Source organism: Sciurus vulgaris (genome assembly GCF_902686455.1).
Source record: "Sciurus vulgaris genome assembly, chromosome: 17".
Classification (NCBI taxonomy): Eukaryota; Metazoa; Chordata; class Mammalia; order Rodentia; family Sciuridae; genus Sciurus; species Sciurus vulgaris.
Window position 1 is genome coordinate 9,714,690 of NC_136478.1, and position 19,627 is coordinate 9,734,316.

At 47.5% G+C, this 19,627-nt stretch overlaps 1 protein-coding gene across 2 annotated transcripts; it reads right to left on the reverse strand.

Moving 5' to 3' along the window:
• Nucleotides 1-9,939: 9,939 nt before the first annotated feature.
• Nucleotides 9,940-15,567, reverse strand: SYCE1L (synaptonemal complex central element protein 1 like). 2 transcript variants are annotated; one of them, XM_079116822.1, is made up of 10 exons: nt 15,501-15,567; nt 14,270-14,329; nt 14,001-14,072; nt 13,385-13,432; nt 13,068-13,122; nt 11,524-11,587; nt 10,583-10,652; nt 10,409-10,496; nt 10,234-10,306; nt 9,940-10,075 (listed from the first exon to the last, which is right to left on the reverse strand). In XM_079116822.1, the coding sequence occupies exons 1-10, from the start codon at nt 15,520-15,522 to the stop codon at nt 9,995-9,997; spliced, it is 633 nt and encodes a 210-aa protein (XP_078972948.1). In that variant the 5' UTR covers nt 15,523-15,567; the 3' UTR covers nt 9,940-9,994. The 2 variants fall into 2 exon arrangements, with proteins under 2 accessions (XP_078972948.1, XP_078972949.1); XM_079116823.1 differs by lacking the exons at nt 13,385-13,432; nt 14,001-14,072 and having other exon boundaries at nt 15,501-15,538.
• Between the last annotated feature and the right edge of the window lie 4,060 nt (nt 15,568-19,627).

Below are 19,627 nucleotides of genomic sequence, written 5' to 3' on the forward strand. Positions count from 1 at the left end.
ATGTAATGACACTTCAAAGTCACAAAATCTAAATAATATGTTGTTTTCTAAATCCCTGGGTTAAATGTTTTCTCGCAGGACTCTTAATCATGCAAGCCCCTTCCTGATCTTATGCTCATCTGGATAAGGTCAATCTTTATTGCTTATCTTGTAGACAAGCCAATGCATTGTGGGACATGGGTAGGTATGATGTTCTCCCCCTGCCATGTATTGTCCCAGGATTTCCTCCCCTATTCTGATACCCAATGCTGCGAATGTTTCTGATCAGAGTGCGAGGCCCCCATTCCCTCTGGTATGCTGTACCCCACCCGCTCTGCTCTCCTTAGGAAAACATTACTCTTCCCTCAAGAAGTTACTTCTCGGATGTCTTTCCTAGACTCTCATTTTGTTCTTTCCTGGGTTGATTAAAAGAGCTACTTCCTCTTTGTGTAAACCTGGGCTAGTTTCAGACTCGCCTTGGCCAATGGAATGTGTGTGATGGAAGTGATACCTTGTGAGTCCTACCCTCCAGGTCCTCAAGTCCTCTCGAACACCCTCCTTTGCCCTCTTGAAGTGCTGGCCTGAGATCAGATAAAGATCCTCCTTTCCTATGGAGGAGGTGGAGAACAAGGTATCTTGGGGATACCTATACCAGAACCACCAGAAACTTGAGGTCATCTGGACTGCCCACCTCAGCTGTGCTCAGAGATGACAGCAGGCCCACTGGTGATCTCAGACAATCAGCAGGAGAACCGCCTGACTGAGCCCAGCCCAAGCCACAAGCACGAGCCACAGTCCAGACCACGCCATGAGTGATTTGCCAGGCAGCCACAACAGCCAACAGATACAATAAGACCCTTCAGTGTTTTGGAAAGGCTACAAATGTATAGGAAATGACAGGCACCTCAGTGTTTGGGAAGGTGGATTGTTCTTGTGGGAAAATCCTTTCTCCAACCCTCTTTATCCAACTAACTTCTGCTCACTGTTGATAATATTTGTAGGAGGCCATCTGTGTGGACTAGCCTCCTGCACTAGCCTCAGCAGACCAAAACCATCACGTTTAATTACAGTGGCTGAGCTTTAGTGAACTGCAGGAGGCTCTGAAACCAATCAAGCTATTCCCAGTGAGGTAGTCTCTACCTCACTGTAGAAGCTCTCAGATCCCGTTGGCAGTGGAAGTTCTCAGAAGTTCCTCTTGTTCTGAGTCCTACACATTTCCTGAATCATTTTTGTTTTGCTTGAAGAAACTACTAAATGTAATTGGTTTGAGGAAATCTTCCTTTCTTAATTCTATTCAGGTATCAAATTAGACAACCTTTCTCTGGAGATGCTTCTCTGAGAGGTAGTAGGTGCCGTCTTTGGGATCCTTGGCAACCTGCTCTTTCACCTTTTATGTATAACATGTTTCACACACTGTGGTTGTAGTGCTGGTTTCCCCACCAGAATCAAGTCTCCTGAAGGCAGCGACAAAGCCTGCCTGGTCACTGCTGTGTTCCTAGGATCTAGCTTAGCACATGTCACATGGAAAAGAGTTTTGGCTTATGGATGTTGTCAGTTCATCAAATGTCTGTCTATCCTCTCACAGGCACACTTATTTGACTATGGGATGGAACTTTGGTGTTTCTCCTGAAGTGAAATACACTCTGCCTCCGTGTCTAACTCATATTCAAAGGCCTGTATCTGATCAAAACGGGCCCTGCATATTAAAATGCAGGCGTGATACTCTCCTTACATCATCTCTTCTTTAGCCCAAGGTACGGGAAGCAGCTAAGGGCCCAGGCCACGTCTGACCCAGAGTTGTATCTGGCCATCAGTCTTCCTTCTGACAATTTTCCAGTTGCCAAAACACTTTTGCAAATTGTGATGAAAATCAGCACCTGCAGAAATGGTCTGACCAAGGTAATGAAAAATCATCCCATCCATGGCTCAAAACTCTGTTCTTTGATCAATACTTATATCCATCAATTCTCATATTGATTCTTTATTGAAAATCATCTTGATTTACTGAATAGCTTCATTTTGCTGATTTATAATGGCCTATGTGGAAAGGACTCCTGGGCCAGCCTTCACTTTGATCTCACTTCACCTTGAGAATATGCCAGCAACAACCACAACAATTTTATTTGACAAATTTTAAACTTATATAATAATTAAGCATTTTTTAGTGCTATTATGACTACAAAAAAACAAAACAAAACAAAAAAAAAACCTCAATGCAATGCTCCTGAGAATTCACATGAAGCCAGAATTTCACATTACGTTCCACTTAACTAGGACTTGCCTTTGTTATAAAAAAAAAAAAAAAATTCTCTTTTGTCTGAGTTTGGTAGGGGAAGTTGGGGAGGCAGAAGGAATAGAAGATTTGGAATCACACAACTTGGATTGGATCTCTTTTTCAAGAACTAGGCAGTTGTATGACAAAAACTGACACTGTAAATCAGTTGGTTCCAGTGTAAGGAGGAGATGAAGGACAAGGTTACTTCTCTGACGGTATGAAACTATGTATCTATCTAGCTGTCACTGGGTATCACTTCATGTGATATGCACCTCATGAGCACTGTGCCCAGAGCAGCGGGTATGCAATTAGTCCTAGCTCTTTAATTAGTTGTTTCCTATTGGATACAACTCCTGCCTGACTTGTACCCTGAACACAATCTGCCCCTGAACACGTGTTTAATGTTGAACGCTTCCTGTGATGGCTGAAATGTAAGAATGGGGAGCTGCCTTGAAATTTGGTGCCTCAGTAGCCTTGTCTCAATCTGTAAATCTTGTGTGGGACAGTGTCACGTGCATATGTGGAAAAGTAGCACCAACGCAGACAGTCATAGACTAGAGGACATTCCTAGGAGGAGATCCTCTGAACCAGCTCTGGTTCTCCACCAAGTGGTGGAGCCTTAGCGCCCTCTGCTGTTCTGTAAGCATATTCCATACCATACTGAGGCATTAATGGCTGGTTGGAGCATCTCTAGGTAGATGCTGCCATCTCCTGGGTATAATCACATTCAGGAAACCTCTGGAATGCTTAGTGCTGTACACTGGAGCCTGAATCCCCAGAGTCTGCTTTTGGACATTGTGAAAACGCAAAAGGAAGGCCAGCTGTCAGCAGAGCATCTAATTGCCTCAAAACGCCCTTTGAGCCCATCCTCTGTGGCCCAAATCCCTGCCACTGCACAGAGTTGGAGTTTTCTTTCTGGAGTTTAAAGCTCCATTTATCAGGTGCACATAATTCTGAAGCATCAACATATGAGAAGATGTCATTGTTGGAGATGCCAATTAGGCAACTTTATCAGAAAATAATTTTTAAATGTCATTCACACAATGAAATAATTATGTGTGTATTCTAAAGTAGCATCTCATTTGACCTCATAGAAACTATAAAATAGAAGTCACTTCAAGCTTATTAGAATCCTTTCCCTCTGCATTACCCAATACCAAAACCAGAGAAGAACACAACTGAAAAAAGAAAGTTGCAGGCCAATGTCCCTGATGAACCTAGATGCAAAAATCCTCAGGAAAGCACTAGCAAACTGAATCCAACAGAATGTTAACAAGATTATTCACCATGACCAAGTCAGATTTATCCAGGATTGTAAAGATGGCATTTGAGGAGCTGAGCCTCCAGAGATTTTAGTGGTAGAAAGGGGAAGGAAATAGATGTTAATTGAATGCCACTACGTATCACACACTGTCCCTTCTTCTACCTCATTTAATTGGTCCATTGGCTTTGAGGCTGATGTCTTGGCTCTCATTTCATCACAGGGTAGCGACTCAGTATACCTCATTACTTTCTATGCCCTCAGTGGTTGGCACGGAGGCACGCACTCAGTAGGCACTCTGAGGCTGACAGAGTTCAGCGTCAGGTCCACAGTACAGAGGTAAGAGGAGAATGGACCTGAATTCTAAATCATTTGACCCCAGTGCCTGTGTGTATTTCATCATGCTAAGCGAGGTCTGCATGCTGCCCGTTATGGTTTGGGATCTTATACGTTCTCCAAAAGCGCATGTGTTGAAGGCTTGGTCCCCAGTGCAACAGTGCTCAGAGGTGGGTCTTTTGTAGGTGACTGGATCCTGAAGGCTGTGACCTCATAAATGAGAGTCCATGGATGGATTCATAGCTTAATGGCCTTGGGAGGTGGTGGAAACTTCAGGCAGTGAGGACAAGTGAGAGGAACTAGGGCCCTGGGGGCATTCCCTTGAAGAACATATTGTCTAGACACCTTCCTGTCTATCTTTTCTGTCAAGGTGACAAAAATGCCTGACAAGAACAACTTAAGGGAGGCAAAGTTGATCTCGGTTCATGTTTTCAGAGGCTCAGTCCATGATTGGCCAAGTCCATTGCTCTGTGTCCAAGGTGAGGCAGAAGATCACGGCAGAAGAGCATGGCGGAGGAGTGTTGTTCACCTCGTAGCAGCCAGGAAGCAGAGAAAGAGGAGAGAGAAGGGGCTACAGGAAAGGTGTGCCCTTCCAAGACAAGTCCCCAGTGACGCACCTCCTTTGTGACTTTCTTCTCTCCTAGCTGAAAGTACCTTCAGGGCTAAGATAGATCCCTCCCTCATGACTATTTCCAGTAAAGCCTAGAGCACTTGTTGGCCCATAGGTGTGGTTGAGAGATATTGATTAAAGAATATTCGAACAAATGAGTGCAGCTCAGTAGCCAGACCCCTCCTTCGGATAATGGAAACACAAGCCAATCCATATGGGAGATGCTGAGCTGAGATTGTGCAGTTGACTGCCAAAGCCAACTCAGAAATGGGGATGGGCATAGTGGATCTTCACTAGGCATTGCACTTGGGGTCAACTCCAAAGAAGGGAGAGGCAGGGAAGCAGAATGGAGCAGAGAGAGAGGTTTCCATCAAAGTCCCAGCTGACCTGGTGGGGAGTTCTAAAGCTGGGATGACCATAAGCTTCCCTAGCTCGGCCAAGAGGGCCAAGTCTTCATGTCTTATGGGTCACTGGGTGTGGGCTGCCCCAGGAAGAGGACTGTTACTGAGGGGGTTCCTGGAGGGACCGATAGCTGAGGGCAGCTTGTCAGCAGTGGGAGGGCTAATCCTCCATTCCCAAAGTGGGACCTGGGTGGATGAGTACATCATTGATCACAGTTGATTGCAAGCATTCAGCCATGGATGTTCTGTCAGGTGTCCTAGGGGCCTTGGCCTGTCATTGGGTTCTGCAGAAGAACCCCTCAAGTTGTCTTCCATACTGGCTGCTGGTGACTTCAGCCAGAGACCATAACAAGCACACACACATCCATGGAACCATTTTTTTTGGCCTCAGGCTGGGTTACAATCCACAAGGGAGTGATAACTCAGAGTGCAAAGGGAACAGGGTTCAAAAGAAAGCACAATGATTGGGAAGACCAACAGACCTGAGTTCAAATGGGTTACTAGCTGCGAGAACCTCAGCAAGAGGCAAAACTTCCCAGTTCCCCTGTGGATGAAAGGACCACCCGCAGTGCAGGTAAAATAGCCTGTGACAACGCAGATACTTTCCATGCTACACCTTCCTCCCGACACCCATGCTCACTAACCAGGCCTAGGCCTCCTCCTGCTGTGCACAACTGTCAGATGCTCCCCACCTGTCAGGTAACCTCTGGGGATGGAGCACATCCTACTGGACTAGGTTGCTGATTCTACTCTTGGTGCCCAAGTCTTCACTTGTCCCTCTGGGTCACATGATTTTCAGTATGAACATCTCTCCTGTTCAGAATACTGCCAGATCCTATGACCTTAGCTCTTGTGACAAAGATTTCAAGATATTTATTATACTAGCATCTTCCATGTGCATGAGCTTCACTTGTTAATATTCAGCTCAAACTGAGTGAGTTCACCAGAGTTTTATAAAATGTCCCAAGCAGAGCTATGCAGCAGGTGCACCATCTCTTAGTTCTGAATCCTAGAGGCCTGTCAGTGTGTTTATAGGTGTATAAACCAGGTTTAAAGGATAATACACATTCTTTGATAACATCCCCTAAACCCTCTGCATCTCTACCATGGAACTCTGCTCAATTTTCTATACATAAACCCTGCTTTTTAGCATCATATCAATTGTTCACATTTATCTCAAGATAGAGTTGGTTCCCACCTGTTTCCAGAGTTCTCCTCTCTCCTCGACTGTAACAGCTTAAGGCTGTGGTTTCTGTTGAGCATCCTTCAAGTTCGCGAAGTACTGACTTTGGTGTACTGACATTGGTCACAACTGTGTTGAACCCACTAATTTTATTTGAAACTAGTGTTAAGCAAGTGTTGATTTCCTTTAAATCTAGTCTTTTAAACTAGTGTTAATTTCTTTAAAAGAATCTTTTTATTATCAGACATGAAAATGCCGATTTCCCTTAGAAGGAAAATGCTAACACAAATAGAAGAAAAGGAAAGGACATGTATTACATTCTAGAAAAAATACAGTTGCCTGTCTAGGATTTAATTAAAAGGGAACATAAGAAGTTTAGAGATGAGTTTCAGGCATTTTTAATCAAAATAAGATTCAAAAACACTCAGCTGAAAATAAAGATTTAAAAATCCCTATGTAGGCTGAAAATCTTGAATGGGGAATAACACCCTCTCTGTGTGACTTCATGTTACTGAATGAGTCACCTGGACCACATGGCTCACAAGTGACATCTGCCCCACATTTTGGTGAGGCATCCTTCCGAGTCACTGATTGAAAGATCCCATTTTGCTAGGTACATTTAGATCCAGGGTGGACACGTAAATAGACTGACCATTCCATCAAAGAGACTGTGTCCTTCCCTTTGTAAGGAGGGGAAGGAAAAGAACCTCTTATTCTCCCTGACGACTTTACTGAAATAATTTCCGGTTTACAGGAGAGACAATTGGAGATTGGAGAGCAAAATGATTTGTCCTGAGTGGTACCTTTAGGTGTGAGGATTCCAGGCTTGAATCTTTAACTTCTGGTTGTCCCATCCCCACCTCAAGAATAAATGTAAAAAAAATTGCAAGAATTGAAAATCTCATCAACTGGAAAATTTTGTTCTCCTCCTACCTGGACATCATTCCAAACCACCTGAATCTGCTTTCTGGAATTGACAAAGCTTCCTTATTTCCACAGGACTGCTATTGATCCTACCATGCAGCCCGATTTGAGAACCAATGGCTGTAGCAGGAACACAGGCATTCGATGCTTGCAGGCGGGAGCTTCAGAGGGAGGGCAGCTCTTCTTCGGATGAACTCAACTGGGTTAGTCTTCTCTGATTTGGTCCCGAGGCTTCTATGTAAAGTGGCTATAAATCCCACCTCTCCCCTGATGGGAGGCGGTCCTGGATGGTTCCCGTGCTATCTTTCAGGGTACCTGTTTATCCTGGTGATGGCCCAATGGCCACGCTTCCCACCCACAGACAGTGTCCCTCTCACAGGAAACACCCACTGACACCCTGTGGCTCTTGTCTGGCTTGTCCAGCTTATTCCTGCCAAGATTGCCACTCTCTAGAGAACCCTGACTGGAAGGGGTAAAGTTTGTTTCAGATGTGACACAATGAGGGGTGAAGACAACACGACACAGGAGGAACACATGACTTACAAGTCCCAGGAAGTCAAGGGTGCTGACGGGAAGTCTGGAGGCAGCAGGAAGCTCAACCAGCAGATGAAGTGGGGAAAGCAGTGGAGAGAGGGCTGTGGGGCAAGGCCCTTATGAGGGAGCATCGGCCTATCTCTTGGGCTTTCCAGGAAGGATACGGATTGGCTAGTTTAAAAGAAAACACGTGCAAAGCAGGGAAACTTATTGAGGTGGCTCTGGTGTTGACCCTTGGGTATTACTGTGGTCAGCAGCTGTGGTGTGTTGGTTTTGGATGGGTGGGATGAGGAGCAAGTGGGCTTTATTGCAAAATGACCACATAGGAAGAGGAAGTTTTAATAGGTCAAAGGTGACGGGTTCCACTGGGCTTCAAATGACTTATGTCAGGCCTATAAATTGTGAACCCTGGTGTAGATCACTCACCTCTTTCTACACAGGAGATAAAAAAAAAAGAAGAAGAGAAATAGAAGCAGCAGCAGCAGCCCAGGGGGATGAAGTGATTTACCCAGGACTGAAGGACAAATATAAACTAGAAGGCTCAACCTCCTTGTTAGAAAAAAGACATTTCCCCACCCCTGCCTTTCCTTAGAGCATCTGCTTTAGGACACTTTCTTCTTTCTCAGCCTGTTTGAAATGCATATGACTCTTTATGAAACTAATAGTCCTGTTGCCACCTGTATGGCCCAGGAATGCCTCTGTCAAGGACCTGGGAATCATCTCTTTGAAAAATGTAATGGCAAAGAAGATAACACGGGTCTCCCAGGCTCTGTGAGGGGTAAGAGCCTCACTTCAGCGGGTGCTGTGCCCCCAAACTACCGTTTTTTCAGTAAATTCTGTGCAGTAGGTATCACTCCAAAATCACTTTATGTTTGGGAGGTTAATCCATTTGCCTGAGGTCACCCAGTCAGCCATCAGGGAAACCAAGACTTGAATCCTAGTTTGAAAGTGACGAGGCAGCAGACTAGCCCCGCTGACCCCACACGTGGAACACACAGACATTGACACAGAAGATTCATAAGTTCCCTGGAAGCTGGGCTAAAGCAGGCATGCAGGGTCAGTGGGGTGAGGGGATTGCTGCCCAGGTCTGGAGCCAGCTGGGGCTGGGCATGAGCAGAGGACCTGAGATCAAAGGCCCTGGGCCTCATCTGTGGACCTGGGGCAATAATAACAACAGTGCTGGGATCCCACGTTGATTGAGGCTAACTACATAGCCATGGCCTCAATTTTCCTCAACTCTGAATTAGGGAGAACAAGAATAATGATGAGTAAACTCTCGTTTATAAAAATCTGTTCTAAAGAGATATACACATTTCAGTCTTCCTCATTGGTAGTTTAGGAGTATCAACAATAAATGATACTAACCATTTATTGTCCCCTTAAGGGACACAGAGCCTGGTCTATGGAATTCATCCACACATCTCAGATTCACTCACCTATGGACTGAGGATGAGAAATCATCATATCCTAGGTGACACTTAACATTTACTGAGGATTTGCCATGCCTAACCCTCTTCTCAGAACACGGCACAACTGGAAGAGGCCCAGCCTCGCTGAGGCCCAGCGACTCCCCAGTGATGTCTTCGTCCTGTCCCTTCTGCCTCATCTGCTCCACCAGGCAGCTCCTCAGGCTGCTCATCAAACAAAATGCAGTGCTGTCCCACCTCAAAGGCTGCCTGAGCCCTGCCTTCCCAGACGTGCCTTTCCTGGTGCGGCTCACTCCCTGACCCTTGTCACCTCCCACTCACAGGTCTTCTCCTTGGTGAGACACCCCTGTCCACCCTGGTAAAACCAGGGCCTTTCTCTGATGGTGCCAGGAACACAGCAGACAATCAGCAAGTGCTTGCTTGATCCACGTTCAGTAAACGTGGGTAGCAACTGACACAGGTACCTTTGGAATTGGGTCCCCAGGCCAGCCATCTAGCTGACATGTTTAATAGACCTAAGCATGAGTGTACAGCTCCCAGGAGACCCAGAGGGTGGGCGCCCAGAGGGAGACACAGAGCTCGGAGTGTTTGGAGGTGGAAGGGCGACCATGCTGCCAGAGCCCAGCGTGCAGGGCAAGGCCGGCCTGAGGTCAGTGGGAGTGCAGAGGCCTGGACTGGGAAGCCACAGGAGAGCCCCGGTCCCGAGGACCTGGCCTGGGCCTTTAGCACAGTCCTGCTCCCCCTTGGTGGCAGACTTTCAGGACCCGAGGTGAGGCCCTGGAGGTAGTGTCATCCTGCACCACCTGACACCCGCTTATTCACTAATCTGCTCTGGAGTATTTATTGAACACCTGTTGTATGCCTAAAGCCAGACAGGTGGGTGGAGTCTGGCTGAGACTCCGCCCAGAGTGCCCTAAATCCACACTTGCCCCTCAGGCTGGACCCCGACTTCCATCCCCAGGAATCCCTGGAGTACAGAGTGAGAACAATCTGAAATCGCCACCTTTATTTTTTTGTCAGGCCTTGAAGAAAGGTGGAGACAGGATGGAAGGGGTGCTAATGGCCTAGGGGGACGTCAGGGTCAGCTCCACCTGCTGCTGCTCCAGGTCCTCCTCCTTGTGTGCACAGGGGAGCTGGCGGCCAGCCTGCGGGCAGTGGAGGTCAGGCTGCGGGGCCCAGTGTCAGTGGGGCACCCCGCATCCGCCCCCGCCACCCTACTCCTCACACCCTTCCCCAAAGGCCTCCGAGGACCCCGCCGCCCCCTCTCTGGACTCTGCCTCTGCCCGCCTTGCCTGGCTCCTACCTCTTCTCTGCAGACTCCGGGGTCTGGGGTGCTCCCTGTTTGTTCCCCGACTTTCTCAATCTCTGCCTTCATCCTGTGGGGACCAAGCAGAGGAGCATAGGGCGGTGAGCGTGCGCCAGGGGACCTCCAGGAAGTCAGAGGTGGGTCCGAAGAGCCTGCCAGGGGGCCCCCTCACCCATGCTTCTCTGCCGGGGCGCCCTGGAGGTCCCGTGCCGATCGCAGCCGTTGCTCCACCTCCTGCAGCCTGGCCCACAACATCGTCCCTGTGGGTGTCTGGGGTGTCAGCAATACAGGCCGCCTCCGGGGCCCTCTCCGGGGGCCCCCTCCACCCACCCAGCTGCAGGCTCACTCTCTGCCAGCAGCTGCTCCTTGCTGCGTTCCAGGGCGCCGATCTCCTGGGCCAGTCGCTGCTCCAGCATCTGCAAGGACAGAGACCTGTGCCTGGCTGCACAGCCCACTCTCTCCCTTTGTGCTTCTGGCACAAAGAATCTGAGGGACCTGGGCGGAGCCTTTAGTGTGGCCCCTCTAACCCTTGTTGTTAGAAGCCCAGACCCTTACCTGCTTTAGGCCATTCACTCCTTCCACCACTGACTGCTGCAGTTTCTGCTGTGGCTGGAGACCTACTTCCCCCTAGGGGCACCCCATGTCCCTGTGTATCTCTCAGCCTCATTTCTTCCCATCCCCCGCCCCCCATTTTCTGTTCTTCAAACTTCTCAAACACTCCAGGCAGAGTTCAGCCTCAGGGCTCTGCACCAGGCTTTCCTTCTGCCAGGAACACTTGCACCCACACAGGTGCCAAGCTTTGCCCCCACCCGCTTCAGGTCTGGGTCCAGGTCCTGCTCAGAGGCCTTCCCACCATTCCGTGACCTGCCCAACCGACTTTCTTGGCACGAGTCTGGGTAAGCCTCCCTGCCCCACCCAGCTTGGGGCGGCAAACATAGGTCACCACAGCCTCTCTCTGCTGGGTGCTGCCTGATGCCCCCATCAACAGCTGAATGGAGGCTTTCTCCAGCTTCCCATTTGCCACTGCGAGGTGAACACTCTCTAGGTGAGCAGGAGGGAAGCAGGATCTGCAGTGGCTTCTGCAACAATCTGCCAATGATGCCGGAAGTGACGGTGATGCGTGGTGAAAAGTGGCCAGATTTGAGGGAAAAGGTGAGAGGAAGAAAGGAGAGGAGTCCAGGACCATCACATGGCACTGGGCCTGAGAAGGGGCAGACGCTGGGCCAGTCAGCAGGGACCCTGACACTCGGGAAGGAGTGGCTTTGGTTGCAGGCAATATTGGCTCACATGGAACTCCCAGAGGTCCTTGTGCTGGTCCGTCAGATCCTCCAGCTGCTCTTCGACCTCCAACCTGGGGGTGGACACCCAGGAATGAGACCACGCGCTAGGAGCAACACTCAGCCGGGCCAGGTCTGGGGCTCCTCATGCCCAGGCCTTCAGACTGTTGCCCCATGCTCCCTCTGTTGGGGTCCCCGGTGGGATTTATCCTCCAAGCCTTGATTCCAACATCTCTTCCAATAAACATTTCCTGATGGGAATCCCACTCTTACTCCACCCAACGGCCCTCCAGACGCCAGGCTTCGGAGTCACCCCAGATTTCTCTCTGTGACTCTCTGAAATCTGAGAGTTAGGAACACAAATGTGCTTCTGCACCATTTGCTTCCTGGGAAAGACCACCCACCCTCCGTCATATTCCCTGACTGAGCCCCCTCTCTCCAGCAGGAGTGGGGGTTGGGACATCTCACATTTACCCATTGCCTCATTTCTGTTGAAAGTGAACCTTTGGGGCCCCTGTGAAGACCATCCACTCCGCTCAGCCTGTCCCCAGTAGAACTGTGCCTTCCCACGAGGCTTTATTAGGGGTGTGTAATTTAGTAAAACGGATTCTAAAGTTCTGACCTGAAGCCTGCATATTCTACTCCACTGTAACCCTGGACAAATTTACTTATTCCTTTTTCTGGGTCTCGCTTTCCCCATATATAAAATGGTGGTAGTGGTGTATTGTGCGAATTAGGTAAACAAATGAACATAAACATTTAACAGACTGTGTGTAGTGTGGCTAAGCACACACACACATTAAGTACCTATTATCAAGTTTCCCTACGTGATAAAAGTTATGGTGTCATAACTTTATGACGTGGGACATGGGATATGGGACTTTGGTCATAGGGCTGTGCTAAGTAAGGTTCAAAAAGATGAATGGATACAAGGCTGGATGAACAGTAAATTGGGTGGATGAGGGGTTGCTGGGGAGATGATGGCTGGCTAGAGGGATGATGAGTGGAGGGAAGATGGTTCAATGGAGAAATAATGGAAGGACTGGAGGGATGGATAGGTCTGTGGATGGATAGTTGGGGAAGGAATGAATGGCTAGATGAAGGGTAACTGGAAAGGTGTAGAGAGATGAATGCATGGTTGAATGGATAGAAGATGATAGGATGGGAGGTTAAAGATGGTGGCTGGATGACACAGTTGGCTCCCTGGTAGGTGCACAGATGAATGAGTGATCGGGGCCGGGGAGATGGACAGGTAGGAAAGTGATGACTGGGAATCTAAAATGAGCAGACAGATGAATGAACAGAAGACTGGATGGGCAATAGGGAGAGACTTAGAATAACAACAGTGGGTGGAATTCATTTGACAAAGAAATTGGCAGCAAGTGTCTAACTGTCGCATCACTCTTATAACCAACACCTAAAAAAATCATCGTCTGTATGCCGTAGTGTATAAAGGGACGTGAAGAGTGTGCAGACAAGGTTCACTATCCTCGCTCCTGCTCCCTGCTCCTCAGGTTGGAGGACGAGCTGGCAGAGCCGAGGCAGACCTCTTACCTCTGAGTCTCCCTCTCCCTCTCCTGGCAGTGCTGCCGGAGGATCATCACTGCCTCTGTGGAGAGAGGAACCAAGATGGCGCTGTGAGAGCTCTTGGGGACACATGGTTGGGCAGGGGTAAGGAGCCCACATCACGTTGGGCTCTGGGAGGCACTGAGAAGACTTTGGTGTGTATTTCAAGTGAGGAGGCAACCCAGGGAGAGACTGGAGAAAGCAGGGACTTGGGTTTTGGTGGGAAGGACTCCTCTGGCTGCTGTGGGGACTGCGTTTCTGTCAAGTGGGGTGAGAGGAAGGAAGACGCAGCTGCAGGTAAATACCTTGCTTTTTGCTCAAGACCTCCTCTAGGTGCACTTTCTCTCCATTCACTGGAAAGCACAATGACATTTTCAGCTCCTAAGGGTCATATCCCATGTCCCCTTCATGCAAAGGGCAAAATCACACAGAAATTATGGTGTGTCCCCAGGAGAGGCAAGGGGTGTTCTTACTACCCTGTGCCCATCTCCCCTGGAGACATTCCTGACCCAGCTTCTTCATCTCGGGGGTCCACATTCCCTGTAAGTGTCAAAGGAGTAAAGGCCCTGAAGCATGAATACAGTTCACACTGAGGACAGAGAGGGCCATAAAGAAGTAAGTGACCTGTCAGGTGGAAATAAACGCTTTGAAAAAAAAAAAAAAAAAAAAAAAGCAGATCAAACAGGAGAGTGGCAGGAACAGAAAGAGGGTGGGATTCTACTTTGAGACGGGCCCATGGAGGTGGACCGAGGGGCTGCTTGAGCTGAGAGCTGAAAAACAACATGATACAGAAAGAGGCAATCTGGATTATGGGGTCAAGAGCATTGTGGGTGAGGGGACAGCCATGCCAAGGCCCTGAGTCACTGCAGGACACCAGCCGTGGTCAAAGGATCTCTGGGTCCCTCTTTTGTCCCCACTTACAGGAGTCTAGTTCCCCACACAAGACCTCCTGGCGAGCTCGGGCCTCCCCTAGTTCCTGGTTGGTTTTCTTTCCTGGGCCAAAGGAGGAAAGAAGACTGTGTTAGAGCAGGCTGTGTCCCTTGTTGTTCTACCACACACTGTGACACGTTCATCTTCAAATAGCGCTGGGGGGGTGGGGGCAGGTGGCTTCTATGGATATGGACCTGGAGCATTCAACAGCCAGCCTTTCCTGCTGGCCCCAGCTGGCCAGTCTCGGTTCCCAAGTTTACCTTGCTGAAGCTCACTGATCCGGTTAATCAGGTCCTCAATCTGCGGCTCCAGGCTTCCCTCTGAGGAAAGGAAGAAGGATTGAGCCAGAAAAGACAGATGCCTGGCTGTGCAGGGCAGGAGGAGGAGGGGTGCATGCTGGCCCTGGGCCTCTGCTGCTATCAATCAACAGACATTTACTGAGCCCTGCTATATGCTGGGGCCTGTGCAAGGCCCTCACAGGGCTTGTGTTCTGGGTGGGGGAGACAGATATTGAACAAAGACATACGAATCAGTTTGAGTGGCAGTACCTGCTGCAAAGGGAAAGAACCTGAGGTGAGGTGTTGAAGAATGAAGGGCAAAGCTGCTTTGTGAGATTTCAAAAGGCTCAAAATCAAGTGCGGTCTGTGGGGGTGGACAGCATGGGGAGGGAACTGTTCCAGACAGAGGGAACCAGTGCAAATGCCCTGTGGTAGGAGCTGGGGAGGTCTGTGTCCAAAGCAGCAGTGAGGGGCTGGTGTGGCTGGAGTCTAGCCAGCAAGTGGAGAGGAGCAGGAGGAAGTGGGAGGGGAGGTCGCTCAGGGCCCCTTGGGCCACTGTGCAGGCCCATGGACGCCATCCTGAGGGAGGCAGGAGCCAGTGGAGACATCCACACTCCCATCCTGTGGAGAGTTGGGCAGCGCAGGCTCAACTTCTGTCAACCTGGACTCTCATTTGGGAAGGAGGGAAAGACTTTCACGTTGCAGGCAGGAGTGTGCACGTTCCCCAGTGACAGGGAGATCACTGTCCTCTAGGAGTCGCCGCGGTCCCATTTCAGGGCTCTGTAGGGAGAAGTGTCATTCCTCTCTGGCTCTAAGGTGGGTAAACAGCAGGGAGCTGCCCCACCCTAGCCAGGATTCACCTCAGCCTCCCCTGCACTCCAGCACGGCTCCAGCCCTGGTGTGGGTCCCGGGAGCCAGCTGGCCCCAGGCCCTTTGCAACATGGCCAGGTGCATAAAAGGAGAATACAAGGAATAGTCACCTAGAAATGCATTTGTTTTTAAGTCTCTGAGACTTAAAAACAGCTGCAGCTCTCCGCTCGATCAGGGAAATGGATGACTGGGCTGTGTGTGTGTGTGGTTTTCTATTCTCTAGACTGCCTGGATTCTGGAGTGTGGGACTGTCTTTCTGGTTCAAGGTTGTGAGTAGAGGATCTGGGCTGGAAGCATGTTTATGAGTCAAACCCGGCCCGAGGTTCAGACCCTGAAACGAGACCTTTCTGCAGCTTCTTCACCATTGCCAGCAAGTCTTCAGTCTTCTTCGAAGACTTGTCCTGCCCTGTGGAGATGAAGACTAGAATTACAGGGCCAAGGAGAGGGAGCAGGGTCAGGGAAGGTCCAGGCCCATCTGGAAAGGGAGGAAGGAAGGCCCCATGGGCTCTGCAGCCAGTCCTGGGCTGAAGCCTAGGCTGAGCTGACAGTCGCATTTCCAGACGGAGCGGGTACCCTGCAGTACCCGTCTTTCATCCCTGAAGTTCAAGGGTATGCTGGATGAAGCAGAATCTCTAATGGCCAATTTCTCCATGAGGGGTCAAAAGACACCCCAAGCATTGCCTTAATGAAATTGGGGTATGAGTGGAGGGATGAATTTTTGCTGCTGCTGCTCTTCCAGGTTATTCTGAAGGCCTAACCAATGCAATAGGGCAGACAATGGTTATTCACGGCTGCTAACATGAATACAAATGACAACTGGATGTTATAAGCCTCGTGACTAATGGGAGATTCTCAAAAGGCCCACAATAAACAAAATAAAGGGTCTCACACCAGGCTTCCCTATGTTAATACTACTTCAAAGGAAATGCAAAGGGCTGGCCAACATGTTCAATGACACCTTTGGAGATGTAGTCATGTTCAATGACACCTTTGGAGGTGTGATCATTATCACGCAGACTCTGGGAAACAGGAAAGCCTGTTTTCCTCAACAGATAAATTGCAGAAGAAGAAAATGAAGGAGCAGGAGAACCCCACTTGGAAAGCTTTACACGGAGGCATGCATCAATCAGTATGCAGTGCACAGACCTTATTTAGATCCTGACTCAAACAAAGGCACTTTCCACCATTGATGCTTCTGTGTACACTTTAACATCAGACTTTATTACTTTTAAAATTCAAACAACAACAACAAGAAAAAAACCAGGAAAATATTAGCACTTTCAAAACATCTTAAACTCTTTAAATCAATGAGAAAAGGTCAAAACCCAGTGACCACTCGTCTCCAAGGAAAACGAGGCAGAGATGCAGCTCATACACACATACAGAAGCCAGAAAGTGAAGGCAGAAATGCTTTCCCACAAGAGCATATGGTGAAAGGCCCCCTCCCTCAGGTCCTACGTACCTACTCCCCTCCTCAGAGGTCATTACTGTTACAAGCCATTTAATTCATAATCAGACATGTACTCCATTCTTCTGTGTAAATGGTAGTATGTTCTACATGATGTTGTACATTTTCCATTTTTTATCTGACAACATATACTGGTGATCTTTTTCTTATTTTTAGTGGCCACATAATGTTCCACTGCATGGATATACCATGACTGAAGAGCAGTCTCCTATGTGGACATTTACAAACAATGCCACAGTGACCCCCATATTGCTCTTCTTAGCTGCCGCAACCAAGTACCACAAACTGGTCTTCCGTTCTGTGTGTCCATATTTCCTTCCTCTTATTGAATTATAACCCACCCTGTCATCTTAAATAGTTACACCTGCAAAGGCCCTACTTTCACATAAGGTGACATTTTGAGGTTCACAGTGTGGGAGTTGCTCCATTTTACCTAGCACGCCATCCTTGTAAGTCCTTTGTGCTTGTCTACTAGATAAACAGGGAACGTGACCCAGGGGCCATCTGTGCATCAAAGGGAATGCTTATTATTTAAACTGGCTCATGTTATGAAATTGCCCTCCGTGTTTTGGGGGTCCACAAAAGAACCTTCCCTCTACTCTCACCTGCCAAGTATAATTTTCACACCCTGCCCTTTTTATTGCCAATCTGATAGGCAAACTCTATTTTGATATTACCACTTTCTGGTAATATCAAAACCTTCCTCATCTCCTCTACGTCAGAAATTCCACTCTGAGGAACACATCTTAAGGAAATAGTTAAGAATGATGGGCAAGAAGTTCATTGCTTCACTATCTGTAATCTTAAAATAAATAAGTGACCTGAAGTACCTTAGGGGGTTAGCTAACTATAGCATATTTGTAGAATGAAATTCTCGAGTTATTGAAAGTCATAGTTGTAAATCAGGGTTTTGTAACCTGAACTTTTTAAATTTTGTAGATGTGTTTGATGGCATGTCTACCTTCACCTTCTTTACATTTTTTTGTCTGGCCTGAAATCTCTCATAAATTAGTATTCATTGGTTTAATTGGGCATTTTAATTTTTAAACTACTTAAATAATGAACAAATATAGAACATGGAATTAAAAGTCTCTCCATCAGCCCATTCTCCAAGTCATTCCCCTTTCCAGAAGTAAACGGCCAGCAATTTAGTGATATTTGGACCATTAGTTATTACCCAAGTAACAGAGAAAGAAAATTCAGGCACCACAGAAATGTGTGAAGTTAAAAATGGCACTTCCCCTTCTCTCCTTGGCCCTCAATCCCTCTGCCCAGATACAATCACACTGAGCTGATAGGTCTCCTCTTGAGACATTTTAATTATTGAAATATTCTTACTCTTTAGAAATGAAACCAAAACTGTTTTAAACAACAAGGAGAAGTGTTTGTGACTGTTTGGTCTTCAAGATTTTGTGAAGATTTTCAAATGCATGTGGGAACGAGGACGCCATCAGGGGCTCCAAGGTGCGCAGGGCCCAGATCCAATAAAAGTGAATATCCACCCACTTTCACTTCAGCTTTTTTCCCTGTGTTCAAGCATCTTCCATCAAGCCTCTGCATCTTGACATTCACCCCAGTTACTTTTGCAAGACGTTTTCTAGGATAACTTTAGTCTTCTAATCACACCCAAAAAGATGAAAAATCATCACATAATATCATATAATGCTCAGACCACATATAATTTCCTCTGATTGTCCCCCATCTTTCCTAGCTGGCTTTGACAACCATTTCTGCAAAAGATTCACCTATCTGTCTCCTCTCTGCAATGTTCTAGTGCTGGCCAGGAGAAAGCGTTAAGTCAATCTTTTAAATAATCTGACATCTTGTAAAATTTTTTTTAAAAGTTTTATGCTATAGTAGAAAGCAGGCTGTGAAGTATGAATCCCCCTTTAAACATTTTATTCTGAAATAAATTTCAGATGCAACACAAGTTGTCACAATAGGCCACAGGGCTCCCATTGCTCTTCTACCAGAGTCCCCACTTGAGTATCTGAACCGTGAGTTGAGGTTATTTTGGTCCATCACTCTTTACTATTCCAGTGTATGCTTCCTACATACACAGGAACTCCAGTAACCACAGCATAACCACCCACGTTTGGATGTTAACACTGATCCAATGTTAGTATATGATCCTCGGATGTCACTCATTTTTCCCCTTGTATTTTAGAATTGCACTTTAATACCTATACTTTTCTAAAAGAAAAGCAAAGTAATAAATCACAGAAATGCCTCCACTCTGCACCAGCCCCAAATTTGAATCCCCTGTCTAGAGCTACCCTCTGGGCTGTATGCTTTCTGACATTTTCTGTGTAACACACTGAAGCCTATACCTGACAATCTTCCTCTTCACTAGTAAAAACGACTTCCTTTGGAGCTTACCGTCAATGATTCTATCCACTTAAAAATTACTTTTCCTGCCACCCACAGGCACCCCACAATGTGCATGAACATACCTAGATTTAGCCATTTCTGTGGTTACTCCTTGTATCTTGCCTCCATTAACGACACCCTGATGACCACTCCTGGCCATGCGTCTGTGTCCTCTCCTATGGTAACCTAGAATGACTGAGGTGATGCAAAACACACACTACCAAACTGCCCCTTGCAAAGCCTTTACTGGCCAGTTGTCCTCTTAGGCAAAAGAAAGCCTGTTATCACTACTGGGTAATCAATGCGAGATATTATCCCTTCCTTTATAAAGCCAATATGATGGGTAAGAATTGGTAACTTGATGATTTTCAGTTTTCTCCATTGCTGATGAAGTTAATCACAACTTCGACTTTGAGGAATTTGAAAGGTTGATATTAAAAGTTTTTTTTTTTAATTGGTGGCCTCTATATTAAAAGACTAATAAATGGGATCTATTTACACCTTCTTATAACTATCCTTTCTTTGAGAGCTGACTCTAATCTAAGACAATTCTCTGTGTTCAAATTATTTCATTATTCACATATTAAAAAATGACTGAGCACCAACTATGTGCCAAGCATTGTTTTAGGTGC